Consider the following 23,365-nt stretch of genomic DNA (forward strand, 5'->3'; position numbering starts at 1 on the left):
TATTTGTATATGTATTCCCTATTATATATTATATTAGTATTTATTAAGAATAATGATGAATATTGTGCCAGGGAGTCCTCTAATTATGGCTTAAAAAGACATCTTTCAGCTTGGGGCAACGTGGCGAAACCCCGTCTCTACAAAAAATACAAAAATTAGCTGGGTGTGGTGGTGCATGCCTGTAGTCCCAGCTACTTAGTGGGGTACTGAGGCAGGAGGATCACTTGAACCCGAGAGGTCAAGGCTGCAGTGAGTCGAGATTGCACCACTGCACTCCAGCCTGGGACACAAAGTGAGACCCTGTTTCAAAAAAAAAAAAATTTTTTTTAACAGACTAAGAACCTATACTTTAACTGGAGGGCAATGTGAGGAGTCAAAATAATTGATTAATCAATTATTTTGTCTTTTTATGTCTTCAGCACTGAAAGTCATTGTTTTGGTCTGGAGATGTGTAAAACGTACACTTTGCTCTCTAGTTGTTTATAGCCTACTTGGGAAGATAAACCTAACAAGAAATATGTAATAACAATAATAACAGCTAACATTGTTGAGTACTGTGTACCGGGCATTGTACTGAGTACATTATATAAATTATTTTACTTAATCCTCACAACAATCAGAGTAGGAAGATTTCATCTTTTTTCCCTCTTTTTATAGTTGAGGGAACTGAGGCTTAGATGTGTGCAAATAAGTGGCAAGTTCAGATTCAAAATCAGCTAAATTTTATTTGAAACCTAAAACACTTAACCATCTACTGTTTTTCTACTAAGCCTGTTAGTTCGAAGATTACCTGAAGGTAAATTTTATCAGGCCAGCTTTGGATCTGGGGGGAAAAATGAAGGTAAATTTTAACTTGAATCATCTAGACTGTTTATAATGGAATCTGTTGTCTAGCATAAATTAACCATGTTGAGGTCACAAAGGATACGAAATTACTCTTAAGGGATGAAAATTCTTTGGACTAGAATACAGTAGGCCCACGCAAACAAGAATGTGTATAAAATTAGCCTGTTTTTGCCTAAGTACATTAACTCAAAAGGAAACTTGGTTTAAGAAGTTCACTCTAAAAATAGTGCAAGAAGCATCACTGGTCCATAGAGAGGGGTGGAGTGGGTTACGTCATTTCAGCACCTTTTAAGGTAAAGGAGGAGGGAATCCTCTTGAACTCATTAGCCAATCAGGTTCTGAAGACATTTCCCAAGGCGACTTCCTGTCTCTCCACTTTCTTTCCCTCTCCGTTTTGGTGGGCTGGTGAGTGTGCACTTAATTTTGCTCTCTAATTGTTTTGAATTTCTCTTCCCTTTGAGTTATATACCCAGGTGGCAGGCCTTTATTTCAAGTCGGCATTGCAGTGTGTGTGAGTCGCAAGGAGGTTAATGTCGGCTGTGTGGAGGTTGGGAGAAGGCAGTGAAATGCTCTGCCTGGCTTGTTTCCACGTGGGCCTCTGCAGTACCGGGTTTGCCTTCCATCTCCGTGTCCTGGTGACCCAGGAACAATAGACTGTGCTTCATGTGCATAGTGCGTCTGTTCTTGGAAAACGCCGACTTCATTTTGCTTTGAGGGAAAGATATTATCATCCCAATGCTGTTTTGATTTATATCTCTCTGGGTGAGGTCAGATCTCGGGAGAAGGCGTTCAGCTCAGTAGATTTTAATTCTCCGGTGAGTGTCTAGAGGGCCCAGGTCCTTACTGGGTTTGTGGAAACTGTAGCGGACCTTGTCTTTACCCTGGCTTTTGCTCAGATCATTTCGGCTTTCTTGGTGAACCTGGACAGCAAACTCTGAAGACAGATAAGCCCTAAGAGGAGCTGCTAATTTTTAATGTTGCCACTGTGGTGAGTGTGTCCTTAAAAGCTATGGTACAAGATCAGGGACCTTAGTTTAGGGCAAGCCTCTAGATTCAAATTCCAGCGCCACAGTTTACAGCTCTGGTGACCTTGGGAGAAGCAGTGAGCCATTCCAAGGCTTAGCTTTCCAAGATCAGATAAAATATATAAAAACTAGGCTCTAGTTGGTATGTAATAAATGTTAGGTACCTTTAGAAGTAAGCAGTACTTATTTATTTACAGTAAGTATTTTGGATATCTGTTTTCTCATAAAAAGTTTTGCCTAGTGACCTTGAATGTAATTTCACTGAATTCCTTTCTTTTGATACATGTTAATTTTTATATGATGTATGTGTGGGAAATCCATACAGGCAGAATGTGTGAGAAAGACAAATAATAAACCAGTTAATCGAATGTAGTAATAGGTATTTGTAGGCCTCCCATAATTTTCATAATTCTCAAGCATTGTTAAAATTTATTTTTTGGGGCGTGGTAGCGCAAGCCTGTAATCCCAGCTACTCGGGAGGCTGAGGCAGGAGAGTCGCTTGAACCCGGGAGGTGGAGGTTGCGGTGAGCCGAGATGGCGCCATTGCACTCCAGCATGGGCAATAATAGCGAAACTCTGTCTCAAAAAAAAAAAAATACTATATATATTTTTTATATATATATATAAAATACTATATATATATAAAATATTGAATACTATATATTTTTTTTGAATACATATATACATATATATATTTTTTGAATAGGTAATACATTCATATGATTCAAAATTCAAAAGATATCAAAGTTTCTTATCCCCTTCCCTAAGCCATCCAATTCCTCTCCCTCATAACAGTGTTACTAAGATATTTTATGCATATAAGCAGATATGTGTGGGTATCCTTCCCTTTTACTGTACCTACTCTACTATGTGTCTTACTTTTTCCAGTTAAGTTCCATGAGTAGAGTGTCCACATTCCTTATAATGGTCACATAGTATTCTTTAAAAATTATTTTTTTTAAAAGATATATTTTTTGTTTCAGTAGATTTTCTGAGTAAACTAACTCCATCTCAAAAAAAAAAAAATAAATAAAAAATAAAAGACCCATTATCTTGGAGTTGGAAGGGCCCTTATGAGTACTATATGAGTGACCTTTCTGGCTTCTGGGTTATTGTGAGAAGTGTGACTTCTTGTTGTTAAATTTGTTTTTATTGTAGATTCATGGGGTACACGTGCAGGTTTGTTACAGGGTATATATTGCATGATGCTGAGGTTTGGGCTTCTATTGATTCTGCCATCTAGGTAGTAAACATTGTACCCAATAGGAAGTTTTTCAGTTCTTGCCCCTCTCTCTCCTTTCCTCCTTTTGGAGTACCTAGTGTCTATTGTTCCCAACCTTATGTCCCTGTGAACCCAGTATTTAGCTCCCTACCCAAGATTTAACTCCCACTTATAAGTGAGAACATGCGATACTTGGTTTTCTGTTTCTGCGTAAATTTGTTTAGGATAATGGCCTCCAGCAGCATCCAACAGCTCCAGTTGCTGCAAAGGACATGATTTTTTTTTTTTTTAATGGCTGTGGAAAAGTGTGAAATTTTTAGGCAGAATATTTGCCTTTCTACTCACTAGCTGGTTGAGCTTGGGCAAGACATAAAAATAACATATTAAACATTTAACACCATGCCAGCTACAGTGCAAAGTGTATTTATTACCTCGGTCTTCACAGAAGTTTTAAGAGGTATGTAGTATTTGTTCTCATTTTAAAGAGGGGACAGCTGAGGTTTAGAGAAGTTCCATAACTTACCCATGGGCACAGCAAATACATGAGAGAGCCAGGATTAAAATCTAGTTTTGTATGATTTCAAAATCTATTATTTTAGGGAATATTAATTAGTGCAACTATTATGGAAAATAGTATGGAAATTTCTCAAAAAAATTAAAAATAGAGCTACCATATAATCCAGAAATCCCATTTCTGGGTATATTCAAAGGAAATAAAATTAGTGTGTCAGAGATATCTATACTCCCATGTTCATTGCATCATTATTCACAAAAGCCAAGATGTGGAATTGACCTAAGGGTCCATCAACAGATGAATGGACAAAGCAAATATGATACATATGTACAGTGGAATACTATTCTGCCTTAAAAAGGAAGGAAACTCTGATAGTGAGTGGGAATTAAAACTTGGAGTCTGTTCTGATAGCAGTACCTTATATAACTATCTCTAAAGGAAAACTATGCCAAGCTATCAGTTTAGTATTTACTTCGTATGAACAAAATTTTGTGTTTTCATTTTGTTTCAGGTTGAAGATGAAATCCACTGAGGAGGGAAGTCCAGCACCCTGTGTGCCAGTCCAGGACTGGCCCATCTGTAGACCCCCTGAAAATCATGGGCTTGAATTTGGATATTCTCAACAGAAAGGGTTAAAGACTGATGGGACCTAAAGCCTGGTACTTGAATTTTGATCACATAAGCTGCCTTAAGTTCTCTTTATTACACGTATGTGTGCCTTTTCTATCTAAAACGCCTAGCCTAGAGATTCTTTGAGTTACCATTGTATCCTATAATGCTAGGTGGCACTGAATAAATTGGAATAGAGTCAAATGGAATGGTAATGAAATCTTAACACAAGTATCTGCTGATTTAGTATCAATTTGTAGTTTGTATTAGGCCTTCATGAAGCATCTGTTCACATATATAAAATGTACTTTTTGGCTATGAACACTAGTACTTTGAAGTGATTACTGCTCACAGTCAACAAAATGCTGGGATCATTGATTGTTTATGGAGCATTTCCAAAATACTTAGTAAATACGAAATGTCCTTTGTGTGTTGGAATGACACTTGTTGAAGCATGCATGACTAGAATCCTGCAGGGGGCATTACCCATTGCGAAAGGTATCCCATATTTAACATCAGGATTTATGTGCCAGGCTTTGTGCTATGTGTCAGAACAAAAAGATCAGGCCTCTTGCAATCTGGGTTTTGTTTGTGAGTTGAGATTAATAGAGAAGTTGTTCCTTTCAACCTGTAAGTATTATCCTGTAAGAATACTTAGATCAAGTAGTTTTTTTTTTTTTAATTTCCTTTTTAAAAAAACTGATTTTGGGTTTGGAGAGATCAAGGAGTTTTAAGGTAGACATTGTTAAAACTGTAGAAACCTTTCACACCATGTCTTGCTGCTTGTCTTCATTCTCTTAGTTAACCTTGAATCCTGCTGATCTGAAAACATTTTACATAGTTAAAGCATTATAGAAATGTAGGGCAAGGAAGGAGTAAAATAACATTTTGATCATATCTGTCTGAGATATTTAAAATGCTTCAGTTTCTTTCCAACCTTCTGAGCTAGCTAGCATATCACTGCTTTACATTTTAAAGCAAACCATCTTTAGCTCTGCTTATTTTCTGTAGGAAGTATCATGGTGAAGTGAAAAGAGTATGGAGTTTTGATGGAATTGAATTTAAATCCTAGCCCTTACTAGTTAGGTGATCTTAGGAAATTTAGGTAATTTTTCTGAGCCTCAATTTTCCTTGTAAATAGGGGGTTATAAAATTTAAATGATACAAATTCTATACAGCTTGACAGATAGGATTTCCAAAGAATGATAGCCACTGCTTTCTTTCTGTCAGCTTATTTTAGACCCATTCTTTTTTTTTTTTTTTTTTTTTTGAGACGGAGTCTCGCTCTGTCGCCCAGGCTGGAGTGCAGTGGCACGATCTCGGCTCACTGCAAGCTCCGCCTCCCGGGTTCACGCCATTCTCCTGCCTCAGCCTCCCGAGTAGCTGGGACTACAGGCGCCCACAACCGCGCCCGGCTAATTTTTTTGTATTTTTAGTAGAGACGGGGTTTCACCGTGGTCTCGATCTCCTGACCTTGTGATCCGCCCGCCTCGGCCTCCCAAAGCGCTGGGATTACAGGCGTGAGCCACCGCGCCCGGCAGACCCATTCTTAAAGGCACTGATGTCCAGCCTTCTGTTATGATGGGAATGTTCTATGTTTATACTGCCAATATAGCTATTGAGTAAGAAAATGTGAGTAGTGTAATGGAGAAATTTAATTTTTAACTCTAAGTGGTTGCTTATTGGACATGCAACTTCAAGGTCCACTTATGACCCACTGTTTTTGCTTCATGAAGCCTTCCTTGACCAATCCTACTTTTTTTCTTAACCTTACTTGCCTTCTACCACTTATTTGGTGGTATGTTAATTTCTATGAGTCTTGTCTTTCTGGCTAGATTGTGTCTGAGGTTATGGATTTTTAAATCTCCACATTGCTGCATGAAAAAGAACACAATGACAAAAGTATAACTAGTATTTTTAGCTAACAAGTTTTAGATGATCATTACAAGTAAATAAAAAAATTTTCTAGCTAGTAATTAGGTGAAGAGTAGGGAATAGTGTGAAGGTTGCCTGCAAAGACGAACTGCGCATCTAGTATGTATTTGACCTTAAAGTTCAGATTACACTCAAATGCTGGAAGAGGAAGTTAAAGCAAGCCTCTTTCTTACGTTGCCATCTTGTGGCAGACTTTGGTTCCAAATGTTACTAATTCAATTTTCCTATGTAAAGGGAAGAGTTTCTTCAGATTATTTTGACAAAGGATTATGAAGAGTAAAGGTTAAATACAATCCTGCATTGGCTCAAATGAAATTGAAACATGCTTTGAAAAAACTGACTATTTTGGATTATTTTCTCAGTTAGCTGAATCTTACAAGTTCTTGACTCCTTTTTCTTGCGTAACTGTTTTCTTACTGTGAGACTGTTGACCTTTATAGCCTTTCAGAAGTTGGTTAGACTATTGTGCAGTTTTATCCAACTTGTAAATTTATACAAAATTAAGCTTGTGTACAAAAAAAGAGAGGTCCTGCTCTTTTTTTTTTTTTTTTTTTTTCTTGAGACAGGTCTTACTCTGTTGTCTAGGGCGGAGTACGGTGGCATGATCACAGCTCACTGTAACCTTGAACTCCTGATGCTGCCCTATTTGATAGTGAGCTTGGGCATTTGGTGACATTCTCCGAAAGATGAGTCAATAGTTTATATTAATGAATGGAGAGTTAAATAAAGGATGAACAGTTACTCTAAATTTTCTTGTGACTTGGTGTAGAACATGCTGGTGTGAGTTGTCATGTAATCATAACCTTTGTGAATTTATTTTTTTAAAATTTTCCAGAAATGATCCTAGGTAATTGATAGATCCTGTGGTTCAACTGGATTTCTAGATAGAAGCTGGATTCATGTGATGCCAGAGGTAAGAGTAAGAGCAAAATCTTCATTTTTACCTCATTTGGATTTCTAATCACCTAGCAAGACTTGGGACTCAGTGTTATTAGTGGATGGAATTTGGTAATTGAAAAAAATCCCTAGTTCTAACCTTAAGAGAATTTTCCTGTTTAGGGATAAGGAGCCAGTGCTGGTTTGCCCTTCCCCAGTCATTTACAGTTTGCCATGATGAAATGCATGTTAAGTCCGTGTTTCAGCTGATCAGCCTGATTAAACACATGCTCTGAGCAGACTAAAGCTAGGGGCAAACACCTGCAATTGAATTCTGCTTGTTGGAATTAATACTGGGATTTAGTCTGTAATCCCAAGTGATTCTTAAACCTTAATAAATTATGAATTTATATATAATAAATTTATATAAATAATAAGTTAGGAATTTGAGACTAATTTATTGTGCTTTGATCTTTTGTGATATCTCTATAATCCCAAAAAATCACTTTTGTGAGTTAGAACTAGGGTCAGGAATCCTTAATCTAAAAGTTCAAACACTACAGAAAAAGCACTGGCAACTGGTATAATTCTATAGGCAATTTAGCCTGGCAGTTTTAAACCAATCACTATTTTATCAATCTATACATATAGATTAAGGGAAACACAGAGTTGGTTAAATCAATTTTGCGAAGACTATACAATACAACACTATATAGTCACTTAAAAGTTATGATACAGGTTTATGTTTATTGAAATAGAATGATATTCATGACACATGAAAAACATTAGAGAGCAATGTGTTTCTGCTTAAATATTTTTATATGCATATGTTTGCTTAAGAAATCGGAAAGGATATATATACTAAAATACTAGCGGTTATTTTCTCTAGAATTGAGTTCTACAAGTTATCTTGTATTATTATAAACCTATTTTCTAATTTTATTGTATTCATGTATTGTAATATTTTAAAAGTTATTTTAAGTAACTTAGGACAAGCTTATATTCTTTACCCATGCCTGCATTTTCAGCAGAGAATTAGGTAGAAAGAAGGGTGAAATACGGGAAATACAAACAACTCAAAGTAATATCAGGAGTTGAAATAATTTTTTAGCTTTTGTTGTCTTTTACAGAAGTAAAATTTCGAGAGACTGAAACCAAATCTGAGTCTCACTGTTTCAATCTGGACCTCTTTGGTGCTGTAAATCCTGGATATACAGTAGATGATTACTACATTTTTCTTTTATGGTAAGGCTTACGTTGATATTGAGAAGCTTTGACATATATATGAGTCTTTGAAAATTCAGGTTTGTGACTTCATGGCCAGCTGCTAAGGTGCTATAAGTTTCATTTTTTAAAAGTCAGTTGAGGCCAGGTGTGGTGGCTCATGCCCGTAATCCTAGCACTTTGGGTGGCCAAGGTGGATGGATTGTCTGAGCACAGGAGTTTGAGACCAGACTGGCCAACATGGCAAACCCCATCTCTACTAAAAAAAATACAAAAAATTAGCTGGGCGTGGTGGTGTGTGCCTGTAGTCCCAGCTACTCAGGAGGCTGAGGCAGGATAATTGCTTGCACCCAGGAGGCAGAAGTTGCAGTGAGCAGAGATAGTGCAACTGTACTCCAGCCTGGGTGACAGCGAGATTCCGTCTCCAAAAAAACAAAAACAAAAACAAAAAAGTCAATTAAAGATGTTGAGAAGTAGCATAGTATAGTATATATATGGGTTCTGGAGTCAGACTGGGTTCAAACCCATGCTCTCTATCACTTCACCAGTTATGCAGTATTGGCAAGTTTCCTAATTATCTGTGTCTTAGTTTTATATTTTATATTTATATTTTAGAGAATGGTAATAGTATTTGACTCAGGGTGGTTATTTTGAAGATTAAATTAGTAAGGGTGTGGGTAAAGCATATGATAAATGCTCAGTTTGATGTTAACTATTTTGTCTTCAGAATCCATGTTTATATTTCTCTTAGATTCTGTACTACCTGGCAATTTTTGACATCTGCATAATAGATTGACGAAAATTCTTTGTTTTGGCCTGACGTGATGGCTTACGCCTGTAATCCTAGCACTTTGGGAGGCGAAGTGGGCATATCACCTGAGGTCAGGAGTTCAAGACTAGCCTGGCTAACATGGTGAAACCTTGTTTCTACCTAAAATACAAAAATTAGCTGGGTGTGGTGGTGTGCACCTGTAATCCCAGCTACTCGGGAGGCTGAGGCAGGAGAATCGCTTGAACTTGGGAGGCAGAGGTTGCAGTGAGCTGAGATCGTACCACTGCACCCTAGCCTAGGTGACAGAGCTAGACTTCATCTCCAAAAAAAAAAAAAAAAAAAAACAAGGAAATTCTTTGTTTTTATTGCTTATATATCTTTCTGTTAATTAGACTACCCCTCATTACCTTCACCCTGCCCCTCAAAACTTAATGAAGTTCTAGAATTAGTCACAGGCACTATAGTGTGTATCTTTATATAATTGTTGGAATAACATTTTCTTTAGTTGATTAATCTTGATTTTGGTACTAACTTTTTATCTAGTTCCTCATTTTGCCTTGCCGAATCAATTGATCCTTAATGATCTCTTCTAGTTCTTACTTAGATGTAATGATTCCTATCTTATAAGAGTCTCTTGATGTCTTATTTTTTTTTGAGACAGGGACTCACTTCATTGCCCAGGCTGGACTGCAGTGGCACAATCAGGGCTCACTGAAGCCCCAGCTTCCCAGCCTCAGGTGATTCTCTCATGTCAGGCTCCCAAGTAGCTGGGACCACAGGCCACCATGCCTGGCTAATTTTTTGTATTTTTTGTAGAGATGGGGTTTTGCCATGTTGCCCAGGTTGGGATGTCTTTATTTTTTATAAACGTTTCTTAAATTAATGTGGTTGGAGGTACACTTTGATGGCTGTTCCTCTCACTGCTTGGAGCCTTAGGCAGTGGGATTTTGATCCATCATATATCAAAAATGGCTTATCTTCACTCAGGGCACCATGAGGATGGGCTGGCTGTCCGTTAGTGCCTTCTGATTTTTGCGGAGTCAAACAATTACTAAACGGGTGGTGATTCTAGATTAAGAAAATATACCTGTGATTAAAAAAATAAAAGCAGCAGCCTAGTTTCAAAACATGAGCATATAGTAATTAGATAGCTCTCATCTAGCGCTATGAAAGAAAGCCAGTTGGTTCTGGGAGTTACTGAAACATTATACTATAAAGTCATTCATGTTCAAATTTTAAATGGTTTACTTGGTTTTCTAGAGTGGTTGCTCACACAAGTCAGGGCAGTTTTAAAAATACACTTTTTGGTTGGGTGCGGTGGGTCACACCTGTAATACCAGCACTTTAGGAAGCTGATGTGGGCGGATCACCTGAGGTCAGGAGTTCAAGACCAGCCTGGCCAACATGGTGAAACCCTGTCTCTACTAAAAATACAAAAATTAGCCGGGCATAGTGGTGCGCACCTGTAGTCCCAGCTACTTGGGAAGCTGAGGCAAGAGAATCGCTTGAACCTGGGAGGTGGAGATTGCAGTAAGCCAAGGTTGTGCCACTGCACTCCAACCTGGGTGATAGAGTGAGATACTCCATCTCAAAAAAAAAAAAAAATTATACATATAACTTTTCTTTGCAGTATGAAGATAGATAATTCTTCAAGTTAAAGATGGACTTTTCTCACCAGAAATGGCTTTATGGAATCAATTTGCAAAAATGTAAGAGGTGGCAAAGGAAAGAATAAAATAATATTTTCATTTTCTTCTGTCATTCTTAGATCGTTTGGTAGATTGTAAACTCCATGAAAGCAGGATACCTTCTTTTCCCCTAAGACCTGGCCCAGAAGAGATACCAAAAAAATATTTGCTTATATACTAACCTAGTCTCTGGGTGTGGAAGCCATAGAGGGTTCAGGGTGGGGCGGGGGGAAAGGTGGGGGAAGCCCTGATTGACAAAACACGGCGGTTTCCAAAAGGAATTCTTGGCATGTGTACTCAAGGAGACATGTATAGAACGTTCACTGTGGTATTGTTTTTAATTGTAAAACCTGGAATCAATGCCTATTATAAGAATGACTGCCAAAACCAATCTATTTATGTGAGGAATAGATATATAAAAGCTTACTGGTATTTAAAAATCTTTTATTGTTAATATTTTGTTTACAATCTTACTTGATATTTATCGTTGACTTAAATTGCACATACCACTCAGGTATGGTTAAAAACTCATTTCTGCTTCATGTTGAAATATTCTCAATTGTTTTGGCTAAAGTATACTGTCCTATATGCTGTGTTTACATCCATAATGGTATATTTAAATACAAGTGGTACAAAATAAAAATCCAAATATTGAAAGTCTGGTATACTTCACTGTTTTTGTAATGAGATTTAATACTCATGCTTATACCAGAATCTCACAAATGGTATGCAACTGTAATAACTTGTGTTGGCCAGAATATGAAACCTATTTAGATTAAGATTCTTGAAATTGCTTTATCAATAATATACAGTTCATGAATATTTAGTAGTTTGTCTAAAAATAGTAAACAAATGAGTTAAACCATTTCATAAATTACAAGAAATAGGTCTTCAGGTTGTCAGACTTTTCTGTCTGTTGCAAATCTCAACTTTTGGCTATAAAAACAAGGTATCAAAACAAACAGGAAGTTACTTCTATGTGTTTAAATATAGCACAACTACTGCTTGAAACTCAATGCCTTTTCTCCTTCATTATAATATCTTCAGACAGCTTTTCTCTATATAGATTCTCATGGAAAGTATTTCTTTTCTTTTTTTTTGAGACGGAGTTTTGCTCTTGTTGCCCAGGCTGGAGTGCAATGGCGTGATCTCGGCTCACCGCAACCTCCACCTTCCAGGTTCAAGCTATTCTCCTGCCTCAGCCTCCTGAGTAGTTGGGACAGGCATGCACCACCACGCCCAGCTAATTTTTGTATTTTTAGTAGAGACGGGGTTTCTCCACGTTGGTCAGGCTGGTCTCGAACTCCCAACCTCAGGTGATCTGCCCATCTTGGCCTCCCAAAGTGCTGGGATTATAGGTGTGAGCCATTGCGCCTGGCCTGATTCTCATGGAAAGTATTTCATATCTATAATTTTTTTTTTTGTTTGAGATGGAGTCTGACTTTGTTGCCTAGACTGGAGTGCAGTGGTGCAATCTCGGCTCACCGCAACCTCCGCCTCCCGGGTTCAGGCTATTCTCCTGCCTCAACTTCCCGAGTAGCTGGGATTACAGGTGCCCACCACCACACCCAGCTAATTTTTGTGTTTTTCGTAGAGATGGGGTTTGATCATATTAGCCAGGCTGGACTCAAACTCCTGACCTCAGATGAGCCACCTGCCTTGGCCTCCCAAAGAGCTGGAATATGATTTTGTTATTCTTAGTAGTTTTATCTTTGTGGTTGGTTGCCTTGTTTTGTATAGTCAATAAATATGATTAAATATCATTCTAAAAGCAGTGAAATACAACATTCCTAATATTTTGATGCATATTGTATCCCTTGCATGGTAAAGATAACCTAGGAATGTTATAGACTAGACTACCACTCCATCAAATAGTGAAGTTGTTGGAATGTTTGCTTTCTTGAATGTTGTGGTCACTCTGGCCTTCACAACTCTTATTGTGAGTTATTCAGACTCTTTATATTGGGAAGAATGAATTAAGTTGTATATATGAAAAGCAAAACTTTAAAACTATTGAAAAGCAAGAGGATGATATTGGAGTAGACATAAGTACAAAAAGGGAAAGTTGATACATTTGTGTACACTAAAATTCAAACTTATGTTTGCATGGCATATTACTGTTAAATGACTCCATATAAATCAAGAAAATCATCAAAGGATGTGAACAGGCAAATCACAGATGAGGATCCCTGAGTAGTCATTCAGATGAAAAAATGCTCACTCTTACGAGTAATGAAAGAGTTGTACAGTAATGAAAGAGTTGTACATTAAAACAACACTGAGATACCATTTCACTGTCATCAGATAGACAACAATGAAATAAAATAAAACAACTTGACATGTCTGCATGTTGCTGAATTTATAGCATTGGGCTCTTGTATACTTTGCTGGTGGCAGTGAAATTTATGCCTTTACTTTGGAGAGTGGTTTGGCAACATTTAGTTGATTTGAAGTTGCTTATATACTAACCCAGCCTCTGGGTGTTATATTCTAGAGGAATTTTTGGCATGTGTACTCAAGGAGACATGTACAGAATGTTCATTGCAGTATTGTTTTTAATTGTAAAAACCCGCAATCAATGTCTATTAGAAGAATGGATAAATTGTAGCATATTTGCAGTACATGGTGTTAAAATGAATTAATATTAAGTATGTATTAACTTAGATACATCTCCAGGAAGTGATCATGGTGCAGTACAAAGGCTAGGATCACAAAGTTAGGTACTAGTCAAATTAGAATATTTTGCATTTTTCAACTTTAAATGAGTTGTACTTTTTTTTGTATTAATATTTCTACATTTGGCATAGTTAAAACCAGAATTCACACAAAAGCCTCGAACAGCCAAAAACAGATGTTAGGGAGTACATGGTTCACACATGAAGATTTCATTTTTTTGAAACTGGTTTATACTAGAATTAAGTTATCACTTTAAAGTTATCAGAATATATTTTAGGAAATGTACAAAGGCTTAATTACTCTGAACCAGTTGACGAACCTTGTAGGAAGCTGCACAGTTTTTGACAGTTTTTTGTTTGAAGGAAAAAGATTTGATATTATGGTTTTGGCATTACTCAGAAAGGGGTTTGCAGGGTTTGATGTCCACTGTGTGGCTAATTGCATCTGTTACTAATTCATAATAGGGTCACAACATCTGGAAGGATGGCTACAAAAGACGGTATAAGGCTGGGCATGGTGGTGCACGCCTGTAATCCCAGCACGTTGGGAGGCCGAGGTGGGTGGATCACTTGAGGTCAAGAGTTTGAAACCAGCTTGGCCAACATGGCAAGACCCTGTGTCTACTAAAAATACAAAAATTTGCTGGGTGTGGTGGCAGGCGCCTGTAATCCCAGCTACTCGGGAGGCTGAGGCAGGAGAATCGCTTGAACCTGGAAGGCGGAGGTTGAAGTAAGCCGAGATCATATCACAGCACTCCAGCCTGGGCGACAGAGTGAGACCCTATCTGGAAAAGAAAAAAAAGCTTCATTAAGGTTTATATTCTGAGGACCCTTCTAGCTTTCCTCTTCAGGTTAATTTTTAATCTGAATTCTAACATCCATATAGATTAAGCAGAAAATAATTACCTACAGCAGCTGCTATAGGTAATGCCTATAGGTAATGCCTGGAACTGCCAGCAGTTCCAGGAGAACGCGCAGGTAGGTCACCTCAAAGTTGTGACCCTCAATACTACCGCTTAATTTTTTTTTTTTTTTTTTTTTTTTAATGGAGTGTGGCTCTTGTTGCCCTGGCTGGAGTGCAATGGTGCGATCTCGGCTTACTGCAACCTTTGCCTCCCGGGTTCAAGTGATTCTCCTGCCTCAGCCTCCGGAGTAGCTGGGATTACAGGTGTCCGCCACCACGCCCAGCTAATTTTTGTATTTTAGTAGAGACGGGGTTTCATCATGTTGGCCACACTGGTCTTGAACTCCAGACCTCAGGTGATCCGCTCACCTCAGCCTGCCAAAGTGTTGGGATTACAGGCGTGAGCCACCGCGCCCAGCCCACTATCGCTTAATGTAAAGCCCTGTAATGCATGTTTGCAATGCAGACTCAAAGAAAATTATAACTTCCTTAAATGTGTATAGAAGATGTGTGAGAGCTGGAAAGATGTCTAGTCCAAGGTGGATAAAAAATAAAATGGTGGATTACCCCAACTTGGAGGTGCCAGCTGTCCAATTACAGCTGTCACACCGTTTCTGGGAATTTCTCCTGATTCTTAGAAAGCCGGAGCTGCCCGCCGCACCTCCACAGGGCCTGGCAGGTCCCAGGATGCTTCGGGGCAACCCTACGCATGCGCGCTCTGGTGTAGTTCCCTGGAGCACTCGCGCAGAGAATCCTGGAATCTTCGCTTGTGGAGCTGTGGAGGCAACGGAGTTTTTCCGCGCTTTTTCTTTCAGCCTCAGATTAAGTATCATTTGTTATTATTATTTTCTCTACTGAGCGCGGAAAGCTGACTGAAAATTCCAGACTGTAATTTCTGTGGGGCTGTTTCTCTAAAACTTGGCCCTCACGCAGCTTGTACAGCCATTAGATAGGCGCTTACTCCCAACTGGTGGAAGATTCGAATTAGCTGCGCCTCTCTTGCCTGAGCGAGGGCTCAGCTTTAAAGCTTCCCAGCTCCTCTGCTTCGCCTCTGCCCCTAGTCTGCCGGACGTAAAATAGGCCTCTTAACGTGGCTGCCAGGTGACATACCTGAGGAAACTCACTGAGCGGGGCTACTGGGATAAAGGTGTCCAAGTGTTCCTTTCTGTCGACCCGGAGGGCCAAGGCACCTTTTTTTTTTTTTTTTTTTTTTTTTTTTTTTTCCTGAGGTGGAGTCTCGCTCTGTCGCCGGCTGGAGTGCAATGGCGCGATCTCGGCTCACTGCAACCTCCGCCTCCCGGGTTCAAACGATTCTCCTGCCTCAGCCTCCTAAATAGTTGGGACTATAGGCTCACGCCACCACGCCAGGCTAATTTTTTGTATTTTTGGTAGAGACGGGGTTTCACCATGTTAGTCAGGCTGGTGTTGAACTCTTGACCTCGTGATCCGTCTGCCTCGGCCTCCCACAGTGCTGGGATTATACAGGGGTGAGCCACTGCGCCCGGCCTATATATTGGTTTTGAGACAGATTCTTGCTCTGTCGCCCAGGCTGGAGTGCAGTGGCGCGATCTCTGTTCACTGCGACCTCTGCCTCCCGGATTCAAGTGATTCTCCTGCCTCAGCCTCCCTAGTAGCTGTGACTACAGGCTTGAGCCACCACGCCTGGCTAATTTTTGTATTTTTAATAGAGACTGGGTTTCCCCATGTTGGTCAGGCTGGTCTCGAACTCCTGACCTGCCTGCCTTGGCCTCCCGAAGTGCTGGGATTACAGGCGTGAGCCACTGCCCATGGCCCACATATATATTATTTTTGACTTTAGCAAGATCTGTAACCACCTTTGTCTTTACCTTTATCCTTAAAGTGTTTTTAGAAAACCGGACAAACAAGGAGCACAATTAATATTATTGAGTAACTGAAATCAATATATCAATTATACTAAATACAAGGAATATAATAAAATGTGCAGTATTTTATAATAAAAACATGCATGTTATATTTATTTTTTACTTATTTATTTTATTTTTATTGCAATTTAACTTACTTGGCCTTTTTATTTACCCCTTATTAGGACTCTCTTCAGCTTCTGGAGACCTCACTATCCTATTATGTCTTTGTGTGAAGACATGCTGCTTTGTAATTATCGAAAGTGTCGCATCAAACTCTCCGGCTATGCATGGGTCACTGCCTGCTCTCACATCTTCTGTGATCAGCATGGCAGTGGTGAGTTTAGTCGCTCACCAGCTATCTGTCCTGCCTGCAACAGTACCCTTTCTGGAAAGCTAGATATTGTCCGCACAGAACTCAGTCCATCAGAGGAATATAAAGCTATGGTATTGGCAGGACTGCGACCAGAGATCGTGTTGGACATTAGCTCCCGAGCACTGGCCTTCTGGACATATCAGGTTAGTGCTTAGTCTAGTTTCTCTTGAACATATAATTTCAGGCATTTGTGGGAGCTTCTAGTGTCTTTTCTTCATTATTTTATATTTATTTTTTATGAGTATATGAGAAACTGTCTTATTAGCTTGTTTTGTTTTCAATAATGTTTATTGTTGAAAATCAAAAGGAAGAAAATTAAAGCACTCATAATTCCATCACTCAGATATAACCATTGTTGATATTTTGGGTACACACACATGCGCGCGCACACACACACACACACACACTCTGTCTTCTGTATAAAAGTAAGATAATAACACACTGTTTTATTGTCAGAGTTGACAACATATATCTGGTATGTATTTTTCTTTCTTTTGAGATGGGGTTTTCTTGTGTTGCCCAGGCTAGTCTCTAACTCCTGGGTTCAAGCCATTCTTCTGCCTCAGCCTCCTGAGTAGCCTATGCTCCACTGGGTGTGAATATCTTGTTAAATATTTTTTAGTTAACTATTCTATAATCATATTTTAATGGTTATATTGTTTTTAGCATAATTTATTTCCAAGTTATTAAAATACTATGATAAGCATTCTTATCAAATAACACATCCTTAACTTCTTCCCTTTATGATTTCTACTTTTAGTATTTCCTTTGAAAGACCTCCCTGTGGATAACTTTAAGCATGTCGTTGAATGTATTGTTATATCTTACATATACTCTTATACTTATTAAGGATGTTTGTCATCTGTTAAGTAACTTTTTATTATATTTTTCTGGGTAAGTTGTTTCTCTTACATGCTCCTGTATTTTTCAACTCCTTTGGTTAAATACCAAATAGTGTTTTTGCTGGCTTATGTGGTAAGAGTATGTTTATTTTTGTAAGCAACTGCCAAATTGTCTTCCAAAGTGGCTGTACCGTTTTATATTGCCAGCAGCAATGAGTGAGAACCTGTTGCTCCACATCTTTGCCAGAAGTTGGTATTGTCCATGTTCTGGATCTTGGCCATTTTAATAGGTGTATAGTGGTATCTCATTTTAATTTCCATGTCTCTGATGACATACGATGTGGAGCATCTTTTCATATGCTTTTTTGCCTTTTTTTTTTGGTGAGGTGTATATGAAGTTTTTGGTCTATTTTTAAATTTTTTTAATTGTTGAGTTTTAAGTGTTCTTTGTATCCTTACTGCGTTTGAAGTATTCTTTGATCCTTTCTCAGAGCTATCTTTTGCAAATATACTCTCCTGATCCGTGGCTTGTCATTTCATTCTCTTACAGGGTCTTTCACAGAGCAGAGATTTTTAACTTGAATGAAGTCCTGCTTATCAATTTTCTCTTTCATGGATTATACCTTTGGTATATTTTAAAAGTCACTGCCAAATCCAAGATCATCTAGATTTTATCCTATGTTATCTTCTGGGAGTTTTATAGTTTTGCATTTTACATTTAAGTCTGTAAACCATTTTGAGTTTATTTTTGCAAAAAGCGTAAGATCTGTCTAGATTCATTGGGTCCTCAATTTTTTTCTGGCTATTCACCAGAGACTCTTAGTTACTTGCCTCTTGGGCCTTCCTGACATGGCTGCTTGCCTCCTCAAAGCCAGCAAGGGAGTGTGTCTCGTAGTAAGACAGACCTTATAGTCTTAGGTAATATACTTACGAAGTGACAACCTGTCACATTTTATGTAGTATTGTAGTCACAGGTCCTGCCCACATGCAAGGGGATAGGGAGTTACACAAGGGTGTATGTACCAGGAGACAATGATAATTTGGGGTTGTCTTAGAGTCTGTTCTTCATGCTCTGGATGACTTGAAAAATGGGATTATATTTCTTAAAAACCTTTGGAAAACATGTCACTTGTTAAAGTAAGACAAATACTCAGTTCTTTTGGTGGTATAAAGTTAGTGGTTTGAGAGTATTCTTCCAGACTTTTTTTCTATGCATTTAATAACATAACTTATTGTTTTCTGTGCCTCATTGTGTATCCTGATTGCTTCTTAAACTGGGTTCTAAATGTTAAAATAACATCCCTATATAAGCATCTTTCTTTTCCTTTTGTGTTTGTGTAATATTTTACAATGTATAACTTTGTACCCCATACCTTAAAAATCTTTTTTCTTTTGGAACCAGGTACATCAGGAACGTCTTTATCAAGAATACAATTTCAGCAAGGCTGAGGGCCATCTGAAACAGATGGAGAAGATATATACTCAGCAAATACAAAGCAAGGATGTAGAATTGACCTCTATGAAAGGGGAGGTCACCTCCATGAAGAAAGTACTAGAAGAATACAAGAAAAAGTTCAGTGACATCTCTGAGAAACTTATGGAGCGCAATCGTCAGTATCAAAAGCTCCAAGGCCTCTATGATAGCCTTAGGTTACGAAACATCACTATTGCTAACCATGAAGGCACCCTTGAACCATCCATGATTGCACAGTCTGGTGTTCTTGGCTTCCCCTTAGGTAAGAAAGGACATGTGATATCCAGTGTCTATTCTTTAAATCAATGATTTTTTATACTGCTCTGCCCACTTCCAAGCATTCAGTGGAGATGATAAGGGTCTTGAGTTGTGGTAGGCTATGAATTCTTCACCCATGTTTCAACCTGTACATCATTGCTTTTATCTATTGTATTTACTTACATTTAAATTAAATCTTTAATTTGAGCAGAGTTATCTCTGCAAAATGAAAGTTTGCAAATTGCTGCATTAAATTAAAAGCTACGTAGTTGTAGTAATAATAATATTAACTGTCATTTATTGATTCCTAAGTGCTAGGCACTGTTTTAAGTGTTTTACATAAATTCATATAATTTACAAAACTTTATGAAGTATTATTATCCTTTTATACAGATGAGAAAGCTGAGGCACAGAAAGTTAAGTAATTTGGTCAATATCACTAACCTGTTTTCAGAGCCTATACTTTTAACCATTTGTTATCCTCCAAGAAGGCCATGTTTCTATTTTTTTCACCTGCCAATACTGATTGTACAATTCTTAAGTTGTCAGTTTGGTTGTTTTGTTCTTTTGTTTAATCATTTTTCCATTTATCAAATATTTATCTAGTATGTTTTATGTACCAGGTTGTTAGGTATGATCCTAACTAATGAAGATATAAAGATTATCCAAATAGGATTCTTTCTTTCTAGAAATCACAATCTAGCATGATTCCATCTCTTGTCTGCTTGTTAGGTGCCTTGCAGATGAAATTAATCTCATATCTTCCTGCGCTCTCTCCTTTATACTACTCTTTATGCAACAAAATCCAATAGGTTTTTGCTATGCTATTAATGGAAATTGTTTTTGGCATACAAAAAAGTGAAGCTTCTTGTGCTGGACTTTCCTAATACTCATTTTTGGATATTTACTATAGGCTGAGGAAGAAGATTTAATAGGGGAGGAGATGATGTCTTAGAAAAATTGTGAGGTGGTCAGGTGCGGCCCAGCACTTTGGGAGGTTGAGGTGGGAGAATCACTTGAGCCCAGGAGTTTGAGACCAGCCTGGGCAATATAGTGAGACCCTGTCTCTACAAAAAAAAGGTGGGGAGCAGGTATGAGATGATGAGATGAGGAATATCAGATATAAGAATAAAAACCTAAATATCTGCTTAACTTTCAGTTTTACTTACATAATGTAATTTAGTCAGAGTTACTGTAAATGGCATTATAGATATTTTTTTCTTGTCACTGTCCACTTGTCTTATTTTTTTCATATTCACCAGTTCTTTCCCATTCCTTTTTTTGTACACAGTTAACCTCTTTATCTCCTGCTACCACTGTTAGCTTGAAGGATATATAGTCAGCATTTTCCTTTAGTTATTTGATCCTTTAAAACCTGTAAAAGCCAAGGAAGGGTTCAGTGGAAGTAGTTAAATGTTCATTTAATCAGATCTATTATCTGCTTTGTCTTAATCCCATGCTAATTGATATTGGGTCATGGTATATGCCAATATTTCATCGTTATATTTTTTCTAGAACGTTTATTGCAATGTTTTTTAAAAAGATTATTCTTAACCTGGGGCAAAAGATTTTATATGTCTGTTTTTTTCTAAAACAAATACTGGAGGAAAAAAATATATTCATATATATATATATTTGATGATTCCTCTGAAGTAGATTATGTAGATAACAAATGAATAAAATTATGTTTTTCCCTTTTTTTCCCCACTAGGTAACAACTCCAGGTTTCCTTTGGATAATACACCTGTTCGAAATCGGGGCGATGGAGATGGAGATTTTCAGTTCAAACCATTTTTTGTGGGTTCTCCCACAGCACCTGAACCCAGCAACAGCTTTTTTAGTTTTGCCTCTCCAAGTCGTGAATTAGAGCAGCAGCAAGTTTCTAGCAGGGCCTTCAAAGTAAAAAGAATTTGAGCCACGCATGGTGTCACACACCTGTGATCCCAGCTACTTAGGAGGTTGAGGCTGGAAGGATCCCTTGAGCCCAGGAGTCTGAGGCTGTAGTGATCTAAGATCATGCCACTGCACTCCAGCTTGGGCAACAAAGTGAGACCTTGTTTCTAAAAAAATAAAGATAATTTAGCTAACTTTGCAGAATGTTTCTATGTTCCTCTTTAGTGATTTCATTTAGCAAATCTTTTTCCTAGTTAGGACTCCTCAGCTTCCCTGTGCTTTTAAATCTCTGAAGTTGTCTTCACATTATCGACATAACAAACTCATTGGCAGTGGGGAGTGGTTTAGAGTCTGGTTTCTTTGTTTCTATTATTTAAAGCATAAGCATTTTATTAATCTAAATTCCATTGTGAACTGCTGAATTTTCATCCCTGGTGGGAAGGTCACAATAGTATTTGTTTCAATAGATAACTGTTTCTCCCTGGGCTGTTTCTGACTGAGCTGTGTTGTTTATGCCTTAAGTACCTGTGTTATATGCTACATGTCGCTTTGAATTCTGGTATTTATGCATATCTGTATATGTAAGTATGTTAATGTACACTGATATTTTGCTGTATTTGTATGTTTTATGTGAAAATTTTGGTCTTGGAAAATGGTGGGTGATGTGTGGCTTGTTATTTGGGTATGTGTATTTATTTGTATATATTTATGTATTTACCTTCATATTAACTTGTTTGGAGGTGTGCTTATGTCAGTGAACGAGAGTACAATTTGATGCATGTATGTTCAGTCCCTATTTGTATTTAAAATAACTCACATTGATAGTTATTTTTTAAAGTTAATTTTTTTGGTGTTTACAGTTGGCCCTCTGTATCCACAGGTTCTGCTTCTGCAGATTCAGCAAACCATATATCAAAAATATTTGAGAAAAAATTAATGATATAACAATAAAAAATACAAATTAAAAATACTGTATAATAACTATTTGGATAGCATTTACATTGTAGGTATTATAAATCATTTAGAGGTGATTTGAAGTATTTGGGAGAATCTGTAGGTTATATGCAAATACCATGCCATTTTATAAAAGTGACATGAGCATCCAAGGATTTTGGTATCCATGAGGGTTCCTGGAACCAATCCCCCAAAGATACCAAAGGAAGACTGTATTTTAAAATAAAGCTACTACTTTACCTTTTTGTCAGCTGTTGCCTTGGGTTTATTTATTTAGGAATGCACTTCTGCAGAAAGTTTACCAATGTGTTATTGATCTCAAGAGACTGTATTAAAATAATTTACAAGATTTATTCATTGTTTTCCTTTATTTAGTGAGCATTTCTGACTATTATTATGGAAATTAAATTGTTTAATTACGCATATATTTATTTAAAATGTATAGCCATGATAGAAATTTGAAGGACTTCTCAGTAACTTTATGTCTTACTAGAGGAAAGACTTGAAAGCATACTGGCTGGGGAGGCAGAAGATCTGGATTCTGGTTTCTACTTAGTTTAAACTTTCTTGGACTTTGTATCTGTAGAATGAAGGATTGAATTAAGTTATCCTTACAGCCTTTTCTAACTCTTAAATTTTAGGATTGATTCTTTTTTTTTTTTGAGACGGAGTCTCGCTCTGTCGCCCAGGCTGGAGTGCAGTGGCGCGATCTCAGCTCACTGCAAGCTCCGCCTCCCGGGTTCACGCCATTCTCCTGCCTCAGCCTCCCGAGTAGCTGGGACTACAGGCGCCCACAACCGCGCCCGGCTAATTTTTTTGTATTTTTAGTAGAGACGGGGTTTCACCGTGGTCTCGATCTCCTGACCTTGTGATCCGCCCGCCTCGGCCTCCCAAAGTGCTGGGATTACAGGCGTGAGCCACCGCGCCCGGCCAGGATTGATTCTTAATGGTTTAGGATTTGTTAACAGTGGAATTACCCTAAATGCCAAATCCCATTGTTTTTTAGGTAATAAAAATTATACTGAAATCATTTGAAGATAGTTTATGTTTAGTCATTGTAGAAAGGCAATTAAATACCCCTGCTTTACATAATTGAAGAGCAAGTAGTGTTTCCCTCACTAGGAATGTAGAGTATAAAATCTCTTAAAAATTATTCTTAGTGTGCACCAAAGTTATTTATTACTGTTTTTTTGAGATGGAGTCTTGCTGTGTCGCCCAGGCTGGAGTGCAGTGGCAGCATCTTGGCCCACTGCAACCTCCACCTCCTGGGTTCAAGTGGCTCTGCCTTGGCCTTCCAAATAGCTGGAATTGCAGGTGCACACCACCACACCTGGCTAATTTTTGTATCTTTAGTAGAGACAGGGTTTCACCACATTGGCCAGCCTGGTCTTGAAC

At 38.1% G+C, this 23,365-nt stretch overlaps 1 protein-coding gene and 2 non-coding genes across 7 annotated transcripts; all 3 read left to right on the forward strand.

Moving 5' to 3' along the window:
• Positions 1-1,020: 1,020 nt before the first annotated feature.
• On the forward strand, positions 1,021-21,214 carry CCNB1IP1 (cyclin B1 interacting protein 1). 5 transcript variants are annotated; one of them, XM_050795873.1, is made up of 8 exons: positions 1,021-1,251; positions 4,119-4,315; positions 6,987-7,064; positions 8,158-8,272; positions 10,654-10,732; positions 16,359-16,692; positions 18,794-19,127; positions 20,835-21,214. In XM_050795873.1, exons 5-8 carry the CDS (start codon positions 10,704-10,706, stop codon positions 21,035-21,037), a joined length of 900 nt encoding a protein of 299 aa, XP_050651830.1. In that variant the 5' UTR covers positions 1,021-1,251; positions 4,119-4,315; positions 6,987-7,064; positions 8,158-8,272; positions 10,654-10,703; the 3' UTR covers positions 21,038-21,214. The 5 variants fall into 5 exon arrangements, with proteins under 5 accessions (XP_050651830.1, XP_050651831.1, XP_050651833.1 ...); XM_050795874.1 differs by having other exon boundaries at positions 4,119-4,266; XM_050795875.1 differs by lacking the exon at positions 1,021-1,251 and adding an exon at positions 1,260-1,834 and having other exon boundaries at positions 4,119-4,266.
• Positions 7,254-7,330, forward strand: LOC126960450 (small nucleolar RNA SNORD126). The gene has a single exon (XR_007727994.1). It is a non-coding gene; the product is annotated as a small nucleolar RNA SNORD126 (small nucleolar RNA).
• Positions 9,926-10,073, forward strand: LOC126960438 (small nucleolar RNA SNORA79). The gene has a single exon (XR_007727985.1). It is a non-coding gene; the product is annotated as a small nucleolar RNA SNORA79 (small nucleolar RNA).
• Positions 21,215-23,365: the final 2,151 nt, after the last annotated feature.

This window comes from Macaca thibetana, chromosome 7 (assembly GCF_024542745.1).
Source record: "Macaca thibetana thibetana isolate TM-01 chromosome 7, ASM2454274v1, whole genome shotgun sequence".
NCBI classification, from domain to species: domain Eukaryota; kingdom Metazoa; phylum Chordata; class Mammalia; order Primates; family Cercopithecidae; genus Macaca; species Macaca thibetana.